This window comes from Vanessa tameamea, chromosome Z, assembly GCF_037043105.1.
Source record: "Vanessa tameamea isolate UH-Manoa-2023 chromosome Z, ilVanTame1 primary haplotype, whole genome shotgun sequence".
Classification (NCBI taxonomy): Eukaryota; Metazoa; Arthropoda; class Insecta; order Lepidoptera; family Nymphalidae; genus Vanessa; species Vanessa tameamea.
This window is the reverse complement of record NC_087341.1, coordinates 13,966,830-13,980,342: the sequence shown is the minus strand read 5'-3', so window position 1 is coordinate 13,980,342 and position 13,513 is coordinate 13,966,830. Positions and strand designations below refer to the sequence as shown.

The 13,513-nt window shown below is 31.3% G+C and overlaps 1 protein-coding gene across 1 annotated transcript in view; it reads right to left on the bottom strand.

Moving 5' to 3' along the window:
* LOC113396629 (DNA-binding protein D-ETS-3) overlaps positions 1-13,513 on the bottom strand; it is a 76,411-nt gene that overhangs the window by 16,526 nt on the left and 46,372 nt on the right. The window contains exon 5 of the mRNA XM_026634641.2: positions 11,354-11,425. Within this exon, the coding sequence (XP_026490426.1) occupies positions 11,354-11,425 (72 nt within the window). The remainder of the gene's footprint in view (positions 1-11,353; positions 11,426-13,513) is intronic.

Below are 13,513 nucleotides of genomic sequence, written 5' to 3'. Positions count from 1 at the left end.
CAATTTTTTTTAACAACATTTATAGTTCAAGCATTTTTTTTCAAAAAGTAACTGAAAAGGTTAATTCCTGACACAAAAAAGTTTGAATGGAATTTTAGTTTTACTCTTATTTACTCGGAACCAATATGAATATAATATCATTTTTCAATAACAGCGATCCCAGTAAGGGTTTTCATTTCTTTCTTCAATTTAAAGTATATGTTACTGTAAAAGCTCGAACTAAGGTAAATCTTAAGATTTTCCAGTAAAACCTAAGATTTACCGAAATGAGTTGGTAAATGTAAGTATTTATTATAAAGGGACGGCTTTTTCGGACTTTTACCATTCCAACCTAACCTAACCTAACATGTAAATCCTAAGATTTACCAAGTGAATGATGGTAAAAGTTCGAATCCCAAAGTTTTATGGACATTTACCGTTCATAATCGGTAAATCTTAGGTTTTATTGGAAAATCTTAAGATTTACCGTAGTTCGAGCTTTTACAGTAACATATATATTACTAAAATCTTATAAGTACCTATTTTTTGTTTTCATAACAGCTATTGGCGAAGAAACATACGATTAATTACAACCTTCAGTGTATAATTTTGAGAGCCTACGTGCCAGCGAAGTTCTTATTCGTCAAGAGTAGGCTGCCGCTATACTATTGCCAAGGAACAGTATTCATCTTAATGTTAAATACGATCAACAGATATGAAATACATGAATTTTTCTTATATCAAAAATTGAACATGCCTATTGATTTTAATTTCGAATTTTATCACCCAACTGCGCTATAATATTTAAACATTATTTATAAATATTGTATAAGAATATGTAAATAAATTTGATCCTATTCCGAATGTGTTCATTTGTCTCTTTTTTATGATATAATTAGGTGGACGAACATATGGGCCACCTGTGTGAGCAATGGCGCTCTAAGAAATATTAACCATTGCTTACAAAAACGCCACCACCTTGGGAACTAAGATCCTTTGTGCCTGTAGATTCATTGACTCACTCATCCTACAAACCGAAACACAACAATACTAAATACTTCTATTTGGTGGTAGATTGTATGATGAAAGGGTGGTACCTACCCAAAATGGCACAAAGTCCTACCACCAAGAATATTGTTTCTTTATTAATTGATGAATTGCATATGTGAAAAATGTGGCAGGCACGGAACGCCTGGCAGATGTAACACATCGAAATTCAGGGTTAATTCAATCATTAATAACAAAAGAAAACGAATAAATTAATATGAAGTAAGTATAATGAACAAAAACAGTCTTGTTAATAAAAAATATATTTATACATATGTTATAATATATAATAACGAATTAGTTTGTAGTATAAGGGCGACGCACACCCAACTGAGTAGAGAGCAGCGGCTGGGAGAGGAGCCATGCTCTGATATATGATATGATATATGATTGGATTCCGTTTTCCTTTTCTTCATCAACCTTGCTTAATTTTAAGGATAATTTTCATTATAAACGCCGTTGTAAATATGAGCTGATCATATGCTGAAATAAACTATAAATACTTGATGGTAGCCCCTCTGGATAGGTACCATATATTCTACTGTCAAGCAGCAATACTTAGGATTGTTGTGTTAAGGTTTGAAGGGTGAGTTAGTCAGTGGCGAAATGACGTTGTAAGGAATGATTAAAGAATTTACGGCGGAAATATGATGGTGACCAATTACGACCAGGTAGCCATTTTCCCGAACGCCTATCAATTCTATGTATAATAAAGTCAGCTCTGTAACCTGATAAAGTTGGCTAGGCGCTGGAGGACATAAGAACATTTTAAAAACTACTGCATTCTGAAAGACGAATGAATCACAGCACCCACGTAGGTGACTAAGCACTAACAAAAGACACGTTCCGAATAAAAAAATGTTGAAAATAACTGTTAAATGGAGGGTAGTTAAACGCCCCTTGTAGGGCGAGGCGCGATCTAATCGAGATGATTATGATGAATGACTACTTGTGTTGGGGCTCGCGGGCGGGTTATTTCCTAACGTTCTACTGCCAGATTTCAAAAGTAAGTGTTTGTGTGTGTCAGTATTGTTTTTTTGTAAGTGTTAACCCACACTAAGAGATACTCTATATAGTATGTCGTTTAAAGCATAATAATAATATTTTTTTAAAAGTATCGACAGACACTGAACATGTATCATAATACATCGTATGAAAAGATGTTCAAACAGAATATCTTATGCGTCATATGAAGTCTTTTGTTATTTGATTGCATTGGAGCACTCGTTGGTATGCAATATTTATAAATAAAAAAACAACATTCCATAAACGTATTGCTTTATTTTACGTTAACATATTTTTTAATTATTATTTTTATTAACAAATATACTTTAAGATAACTTAAGTAATTTGATGAAATTATCTAAATATCTCAAAGTACGTTTAACCTTGTTGTAATGTATTTTATTTGTTGAATAAGGCGAGATGGAAGCCCTGACAAGCAACACTGATTTTTTTAAAATTATATAATATTTCTCGTCCTCAGCGGTGAATGAAAACATCATGAGGAAGTCGACATGTGTTACATGAAAGACTGCCAAATGCCGCAATGGAACTGGAATATGTGTCAAGCCTTCCGCTCTAACGAATAGGACGGCTCAGCCCAGCTGTGGGAAATTAACCGACGTTTACTTTATGGTTGCTAAATACCGTAACCCTTGGTTAATATTTCATATCAGATAAAGCTGCCACTTCAACACAGCTAAGAGGGGCCCGTAATTTAAGCAATTGTCTTTATAACTAGTAAATTAAAAAGATACCGTATCTACCCTTCCAATAATCTGACATTGTGTAATTTAAAAATGTGCGTTTAACGATTAAAAAAGGTTTTTCATTAAACAAAAAATGAAGGAAGTTTTTATTGAATATTAGCATGAATTTGAAAATCAATCGGATGGTTATATTAAAATAGATAGCATTCGCACGAATGAATACGATAATGGTGTCATTCGATAAAACCGTACGCTTATACAGCGTGTCACAAAAAAAAACACAGTATTGTAATTTTCTACACAACCAGGCCCTCTCTCTATATTTAAGAATAAATATTACAATCATTCATTTTTTTAAATTATTTCATAAATATTCGAGTATTAGCAACATTATATACAATATTCAACAGAAATGTATGGATATAAAGCAACAAATACACTAAAAATTAGGCTCTATTTATTTTTGTATAAAATCAACATTTTGCTTTTTAAAATTTAAAGAGTTTTTACTATTAGAATATTGTCATACGTATATTCTATTCATATACTCTATACACCAGACCAGTGAAGTTTTCAATGTGCGCGTTTAATTTTTTCATTGTCGTATGCACTTCGATTGAACAAAAGGTCGGAATCAAGTCTAAAACTATTGCTCTTTTCGCGACTATCGTACGTATGGGTTTTGGGGTTTCGTTAAAAAAGGTAATAGTAGAATTTTCATCAGTCCGCTTTGATTATTTATATGCTTAGATATAATGTCAAACTTGAGAACGCGTCGAAAGTTGTGGCCACCGAGTACACGGAGGTTAATATCATTACTATTTAGATTATACATTAATATCACTACATGACTATGTAGTATGATATTTGGAGAATGTATAACACACCAAGATATCAAAATAGGACTGTTCGTTTTAGTACTTTGTAGTGCGACACTCAAGATTGATATAGCTATCTAGTAATATTTAATTTAGTTATTAGAGTTTGATATTATTTAAACAACTATTCTTATTTACTCAGTCGGAGATCTCTCAGTGAGTTCTATTAATTAAAAGATGAATAATAGTAAAAGAGAACTCATTACATTTGGATAATTTGGAATTAAGATTGAAGAAGTATGTATAATATCTACCTTCCCGATGTCATAAGGGTATAATAAATAAAAATCTACCTAAATTAATTATATTTACATTCAAGACTGTACACGGAACAATGCATCAAATTTTCATCACACTTGTTTCAATGGTTTGCACATAGAAGGCGAATATACAAAAAAATTATTTTCATTCATATAGATATTGCAAACAAAGTGTTTCTGTTCCTGCCTGTATTATATTAGCATAAAATTTAAAGGCAATCGAATGGATGAATTAAAATTGATATCATTGACACAATTGAATACGATATTGATCATACGCGATTTTGTACTTATACAGCGTGTTCCAAAAATATTTGGCGTTATTGTAGTAGTTTACAATAGCATAAGATAGTCCGTCTACACGACTTTCTGAGATAATGCAAACAGTCAAGACCTTATTTGTCTACTATTTCAATATAAATTCATGCACCTATATATATTTAGTACCTATTAAAATAGTATGACTTGATAATAATTTCATAATTTTTGAGGAATAAGTAGTTTGTAAATAAGTTGGTATTTAAATAATAACGTATGTATATCTAGGATTTAAGGAACCTAATACATAAAAAAGCATTTAGAAAGAATCAATTACAAATCAATTATATTTTGGACGATTTTAAAACAGTATCAATAATTAACTAAATTTATTTAGTCTTATATTTTTCTAAACTAATGTCTGGAATTTCTATGCATATTTTTTTAAAGATTTAATTAAACCATTTTTGATGTAAAGTTTAGTGCAACGTTTCTGACGCAAAAAGGTTACCGCCGCCACGTACACTGGTCGCAAGTGGTTTTATTTTTATACGTATTCTCGATTTATTGATTGAAACGGCCCCAGCAGACGTTTCTCACCTGAACGTGAAACGAAGTTATGACTGCACCAAATAGAATTGTCGAAATGCTATTACATTTTCCATTTACGATTGATTGGTAGGACGAACTCACCTCTGCCCTGAATTGTTGCGTGATTGTTTTGTGATACAATTTCATATTCGCCTGATTGGGAATCGAGTTTTAGGCGTGGTTTTGAAAACCGTAATCGTTTTACTTGGAAAATATGTTTAACATTTTCATTATTTTGTAATTATATTTTATTTTAATATTAGTCTAATAAATTAAATTATATAAAATCCAATTAGATTCACCCACTATAAGCAACCTACTATACCTCTACCTACTATAATACAACTTCGCCTGATTAGAATAAGGGAGATTTTTTATTGAGCAACAAAAACTTGACGAAGTTTTATCATAATCGGAGAAATGGTTTTGGAACGCGAAGAGAACAAACATACAAAGAAACATTAAAGAAGCATTCCTTATATATATTTTGGATTCCTTAGTTTATTAGTATATTTTTTTTCACACAATAGTATCCGTATCACGTAGTAAACATATATATCACTAATTATGTTAAGTTATTTAATGAAATCTTGTTTTAAATATTTTATTTAAATTGAACGCTTTTGATACTTTATTTAAAGAAAAGTAATTAGATATGTATAGATAAAACATAAAGTACGACCGTTGTAAGTTTTGACTTTACTTTTTAGAACTTATGAATCGTGAAGGATAAATTTATATATCCTGTATCAAAATCAACAGTTATTTACGCTTTGATTTGAATTTTAAGACGGGTATTTTTTATTAATATGTAAAAAAAATATATATAAATTTTGTACCAAACTTTAATTATTTCTGAATGAATATGTATAAATATTTTTATAAATTCGATATCGGTTGCTACGTTTTTATATGTAACGTTAAGGTGATGGTTTACATTTATAGATAGTTAGTTTTTATCGACCTTTTTAATGGAAACTTATGTTAATTAGTGTATATTTATGTAATATTATTCAAAAACTATTCAAAGACTTGAATTAGTTATAAACTTTAATATACAGTATATAATTAAAAGATATATGTGGATCAACATATACTATACAGTCACATAATAATATTGCAGTTGTTTAATTACTGAATAGCGTTGAGCATACTTTCATACATAACGAAATAGTAAATATGATGACGAAAAAGTTAATATGAAAAAGAATTGTGTCGGTATTTTCGTAGATATTTTTCACGATTCGTACAATATGTGTCCCCTGCGGTGTTGACAAGACGCTCTGGCGCTCTCCCGCGACGGTCAACAATACAACCGGCAAACAATCCACCCTTCATATGAAATTTGTTGAGCTACCGTCGAAATAGAACATTTCTCGGAAAACGCGTTACTTTGGATTTCTGATCACTGGGCTGCCGATTATTATCATTGACTTAGACTCCCAATAACCTAACCATTAAATATATTTTGATTTATTCTTTATTGTACACCACACAGAGAAGAATAAATAGATATAACATAGATTTAGCCTTAATAAAAGAGGCGTACAATTTTGGCGACCTTATCGCTACATAGCGATCTCTTCCAGGCAACCAACGGTGTAATAATAAATAAATGAGTTTATTATGACTTATATACATAATATAATATAAATTATTTATATAAAAAAATATATTTATTACTGCAGATACACAAAACTTCCTTCACTTGCAATGATTACTTATGTTAGAAGTGATAAATTGATAATGCATAAGTTAGGTAATTTTCAAACATTATCCCATATCCAATTTAACAACGTACAGAAGTCAAAGTCTATCCCCAGAATTAAAGTTGTATTGATACAAAATTTTATCAAATTTATCTAGACATTTAAACGTAATATTCGTATTTATTTTTTAGTGTAATCTGCGGTTAAAAGCTTAATCAAATAGTCGTAACGAAAACTCGATACTTAAATGAAAGAAGTGCAAGTATGAACGTTCGTCTTAATTGCTCGTATCACCGACGAGTGCTTCGAAGGATTCTCTAGTGTCACGTACGATGTTTGCAGCTAAATGAAATCAGTGCAAGGCTAATTCCCAAAGCACTCGGAACCCCTTCGAACTATCGCTGCTCGCCAAATGAACCTCGTAATGTCCGCTTTTCTACTGTAATTACGCACCCATTACCAACACTAATCTATCTACCACTGTGATTCGGGAAAAGCAAATTTGGACTTAAATCCAAGTATATAACGTCTAATTTCAATAAAATGTTATAATATTGCCAGCATTGGTGTGATTTTTTTACAAACTCGAAATAGTTCTTATTGCGTTAACCGTAAATCTAAAATCGTTGGTCATGCGTAACAACGTGAGAGATTTATTTCTTTTGGTAAAGATATAAGGTACATATTGGTTTGCAGAGACCTGTGTAGAGTAGGGTGTAGCTAGAGGCTCGAAGGAGTTAATGCGTGACGCACAAAAGACCAAATCACGACCCTCCCGACGTGGCCACGGCGTCAAAGAAGAAATTTGTATTCCAATTATGACGCCACAGACACCCGTCGATCAATATTGTTGGCCAGATTGAGGCCTTCAACATAAATTATACTATAAAAAGATTTACAACGAACTAAAACAGCACGGGTTATTTTATGGGTGGTTGGTTTTTTTTGCAGACTTTGATTGGTATCAGGTATTCGTTTTTCACCCATTAAACTAGAATACTTGGTGGAGCTGCGTTTGATTTAAAGAATGAGTTCGCCTGGAATTATAAGAACAAAGAACATAAAATCGTAGTTTCCATTGGTAGTGGTGCATTTGACGGTGTATAGATGATCCTTTATCAGTGATTGTATTACAAAAAATATGTTACTGTTATACTTGAAAAGATTTACGATACTTGAATACCCTCAACATTCCTAATAAGTACCATATCTTTCTCGGAGCCTTTAGAACTCCCTAGAATAACATATATGTACAAGACAACGGTACACCGTCTACAACGGCAATAAAATGATAATAAATGGATAATTACTCCCGTTCACTGCATTACGATGCTGCCGAGAATAGGGATGAACCAAATAATTCAAGGAGAAAGTTGTTTTTCGTTATAATCCTTATATTCAGGGACCTAAGAACTATAAGGATCCATTTAGGTCCAGTGGAAATACCCTACACTATTAGCCATTTGATTGCAATTTCAGCCCCAATCTCGGATTCAATAAAGGTCACCCCGCAGATAAATTTTGACATTTCTATTTGTTAAGACATACGATTATTGGGCCGTAATTGCTTTCAATCGCTTTGGGATAATTTCAGATAAAGTTGTTTTTTTTTTTCTATTTTCTTTTGCTTTTATCTTAATTATTGCAAGTCTTGTATTGAATATATATTTAAAATAATTTTCGAAAAAAAAATGTTTTTCTATCATTATTTTAATTTAATTAACGAATAAAATCAAATAGATTTCTTTATTCAAACAGATTCGTACTTTTGAAAAGGAATGAGCAAGATACTCACAACTATTATTACTAGTAAGTACATAATTTACAAAAAAATTATAAATATATATATATATATATATATAATTAATCTATTATAAGAAATTTAATATCGTTTGTTTAAACTCGTTTTATATCGTTTTGTTTAATATTGTTTGACCTTCGGTCACGTATGTAGTCAAACTTGATTTAGAAATAGTAATTATTACTCACTCATCAACAATAGTGTTTATGGTTCATGGGTTTTAAGCATGAAAGCAAAGTTAAGTCGAATATAAAAGGTTATTATGATATTTTAAGGTCAAGAGGAGGTGTACTGATTTGTGGATAATTTTTTAATAAATTAATATAATGGCTTTTACTCTTTCACAAAATCCAACTTCATAATAAATCGTAATCTAGATTTTTATTATCCTAAAAATAAATTATTATTTAAAAACTTTTTTCCTAAAACCTGGCGAGTTTGGTTTATTTGCTCGACTTTTTATATCTCTACCCCTGTTTGCTGAGTTTGTTTGAGCAGCGCGGTTTGTCTTTGGGTGGGACCGATCAACCGTCGAGCAAACACTCTGTAATAACATTGTTTTATTGAAGCACAATTAAACGCATGTCAGGGAACACATCTCGCGTGACGTAATTGTTGGCACGTCACTATTAATGGCCTATAAATTGAAGGTGTTCGATACTAATTTTACAACAGAATTTTTTAAACGAAAAAGTTTTTATAAACGTGTATGCTGTACGGTGGTTTTCATTGTAGTATAACTTCATATCATATTCCATAAGAAAAAAATTAAACTTTTTTTTCTTTATATATTCATGCAGGACTCTTCAGAACTGTTCAACTATAAGTTTGTTTTAATTTTATAAACACGAAATGTTAGGAATATAATGTTATGCCAATACATTAGAACTGCTACAGTAATTTTAATAAAATTAATATGTTGTATAATGCAAAAAATAAAATTTAATAAGTAGAATCAGGTAAAGATCCGGTCTGCATGAATACAGGTATCCTTTAAAAGCTTTTTGAAATAAAATGACTTTATTGTTCTCTTGAAATTAATAAGTATAATGCTATCGTACATTCAAATCTTGTACGTTTCAATTTCGCATTGTATAATACACATTTTATATACTTTATTCGGCTTTTAACCACGATTCTATTATTATTTTCTTCGACGTTTTATTAATGTCATTGAGTTAATAAAACAGTCGAAACGTCCTTTACTCAAAGAATATAATTCTCTGACCATTTTTTCACATCACTTGAAAACATTTGATAACGTTCGCTACTATTTGTGTCATTGGTCTTTTTAAAAATAAAATTTAACAAACTGTAGGTACACATTCTGTTCCTGATTTTTGTGTAAAACTAGTTGCGTGATAAAATGTCGCGTGGTTACTAGTGTCTTGTAAATGGTATTCTTAGGCGCCTTAGCTTCGTGTTTACTTCAGGGGACGCATATTTACATTAAGTTTAATTTATTTCATAATTCATAAAAAAAACCGTAAATACTATTTCCTGATTTAACGCTATCTTTGTTCATCACTTTTAAATACATTTTAATATATTATATTTATAAATTCATTTATATAGTAAAATAGTTTTTGATGCGGTCTCTTCTTGTATTAAGGCATTCTCTGAACTAAAAACCAACAAACTAGCAGGCACACTTGATTGTCTACGTAGTTTCTAGTCTAAGAATAACTTGAACAGAACCTCGGAAATATAACTGTATTTGAAATTGTAGCTTACAAAAAATGCGTTACAGATTTTTGTGAAAAATTTCCTATGATTATTTTATTATGTCTTGATAGTGTTAAAGTTCCTTTGAGATTGGTCCAACAAGACAATTTACAGTTTCATAATAGTCAGATAGATGCGAGAAGATCAGATCAGTTTTTTTTTTGTAGCAATAATCATAAAATATTGTTGCGACATTGAAATTGAAATTCAAAAAATATACGGGGGAGTATGAATAAAAGCCATGATCCCTATAGTCTGGCCGCATGTAATCCGACCCGGCCGGCGTCAAGAGTCACGCGGCTGACACGCGCAAACACACGGTAATGTCTAATGAAATGGAGAACTGACGGCTGTCACGCTTGTTTTGAGTAAAATGGCCTTTAGATTTATATTATATGCAATACGTTTCTTAAACTCTTCTAACCCATGATTTTGAATCGATTAATAAAGTTTTAATAAACCAAAAAATCTATTAAAATCGTTTGAATTGAGCACAAGCCTAATTCTAAAGGATATTTATTTAAATAACATTTTCGTTACGTGGTACCCTTAAAATAATATGTTTGGACGTAACGGTCCAAGGGCCGAGAGCAAATAAATGTGCTCCCAAGGTAACTGACCGTGGACAATAAACAGCCTGAGTGTTTGTCCAGGACGACTTTGCAAATCTATGAAAGAAAATATTTTAGTTCGTTACACAATTCTTTCCGTAACATTTTGTGCAAACTTCTCTTTATTTTATACAAGTTAATTTTAGATCTAAGACGACAAACACTTTAAATTGATAAAATATATTGTACTTTTTTTATTCGAATGTTATCTCTTCTGATAACAAATGATTCACACTTCTTAGGACCAAGTAACTTACTTTTCTTGAATTCAAATCTTATTTCAGCATTAAAGTGACGATTTCTTATAATTGAAGTAAAAACTAGGTACACTTGATAGGTAAACGACGGTCAAAATCAAATCGAGGTAAAATGAAATGTTAAACTACCACCGCCTTGATGTTTTTGTTTTTTTCAAGACCCGGCTACAATCTCCGAGTCCCTCTTTTCCTTGAAACTCATTATATAGTTAGTTAAATGCAATCTAGTGTATTCTATTTATTTATTAAGAAGAATTTGTCGGAAACTTAGCGATGTTTGCTTAGTTTTATTTCTCGTCATACGATGATTATAACTGATTCTAACGTCCTGAGTATAATGTCGTTAGGTAAAGTATCAGGTGCCACCGAATTTTTATTTATAATTTGTATAATTACTTTTGCTAAAAAAATTTGGTTATACAATATAAATAACTTTTAATTAACACGTATTTATCGTTTTTATTTTAAATAAATTGTTCTGTAAAGATTTAAGGTAAAATTTATAATAAAAACAAATTCACTGACCTGGTTGACGCAGATGTGTGTGTGCGTCTAACGTCGATTTCGACATAGCTGATAATGAATTGCTGCCATAACCTGAAAAAAAAAATCTTTATTAATAACATAATATAAAGTCGCTCAAAACTGGATGTATCAAAATAGTCTTACAGTAGAGTCACTCTGCGGTCAAGGACAACACTTCGAGAAAACCTGCATTAAAACAACAACACCAACAACATACCATACAACATAAGTAACAATCAACTTGCATTGCAGCATTGCGGTGTTATATATTTGAGCTCTCTATCTACATTTGCTCCTCTTTTATTTTAGGAAAACCATACCCAAATAATGTAATGAAACTTATAACATAATAATATACAATTATAAATATATCAGCTAAGTTTCCACTAATAATGTGTTTATCGTATGTATATCTGTTACCACGCAATATACTAAAAAATGAAATAGATAGCAACTCATCTCAAGTTGGTTAAAACACTGACTTAATCTTTCTTCTTCCTACCCGTCAAATGTAAAAAGTTAAAGATCTCAAATAATCAAAGCCTAGGAAAATCACTTAGAAAAGCAGAATCTTGTACTCGTTCTTGTTGAGTTCACTATTGAGTGTTTATTGGGAAAGTTAGACAAGTCTATAACTAGATATCAAGCAAGTTCTCTAGTTCAGATATCAAAATAATTTCTGACAGCACTATCGTACTTGAGTTTCTGTCGGTCTTTGTTTGTTGTTGTGTTATTGTAATTAAAGTTGGTTTTGTAGTCACACCATCGAAATTACACATGTGATTCATGATTTATAAAATAAATCCCACGCAATTAGTTAGTTTAATCTTGATTAACTACTCAAGTTTCCTAACACTAATGGTCTTAACCAATTCAAAAAATGATTTCTCCTAATCTGTGTTACAAAATCTTATTTATTTATTCAACCGGTATCCTTATATTGAAGCAGATACCTGATATAAGCCAATACAAGTGCTATGTCTACTTCTTTTTGTAGGTCAGTTTACTGATTGTGTCAAAATGTAATATTATTAAGGTTGTTAAAATTGCATATTATTTTGACACAGGTAACTGAATGGGAAATGTAGTTTAAACGTACGAAAATATAGTATGATCAAAATAGATTAAACTTTGTGGTAGGAATTGTGCAAGCCTGACTGGTAGATCACCCTGTGATCATATATTTTAACGCCAAGCTGTAATATTTGGTTGAAATTTCTTACCACGCCAATGTCTGTGGGTAGTGGTGACCCTTTGGCCAACCAACTCGACCAAGTGGCCCAAAAGAAGATACCTACTTTGAAGGTTTTGAAATTCTAAAATCTTACGCTATTATGAACGTTGACTGATTATTTAAATGTTTTCAATATTTCATCACCAATTGTGTATCGAATTAGTCAAAGCAATCAAATGCATCAAAACGGAAGAGGAAAACCTAGTAGCCATTGAATGGTTCTGATGAATCCAAGGCTCCGGACAATGAATGTCAATTATTATCAATCTTACGAGTACTGGTCATTCTTAAAGGGACATCAAAGTATACACCTGAACATATATAAAACAGGATTACCTAAGTGTATATGTGTGTGTGTATATATCTGTTGATATTATGAGGTTTTTTATATGATTTTCCATCGTATTTCCAAAAAATAAAATTGAATAACTGGTAAAATCAGACTTTGTAAATGGTATTTATAATATGTTGGTTAAAATAATATTAAGTTGTAAATAAAATGAGAATATTACATTTTTGACAATAATTGATTCAGCAAATGATGTCCGTGAAGCAAATTGTTTAATAATTAACGGGCCACCTCATCAGCGGGCCCGAGGCCATCGAATCTGTGTGGGTAATATTGCCTATTTGTTCCAGGGGGTTGACAGCGCCGTAAGCTATGTAAGCTCTTGATATCTCAATTCGTACTCTAAGTGTTACAACTCAAGTTTTATTTTCGATTGCAAGGCGCAGATCAAGGATTATAGTCTCTTTGAAGCTCTCAATAGGATTTCACGCGTTGTTAGTGTTAGAGCAACATTGTGGAAACTCCTTTTGATTTCGGGTATATTTTTGATTCCATGTTCCACGGCTCTTTGATTTTTAGGGTGCTGATAGTGACATTGTTAGGGAATATTTTCACGTGACAATCGAGGAAGCGTTTA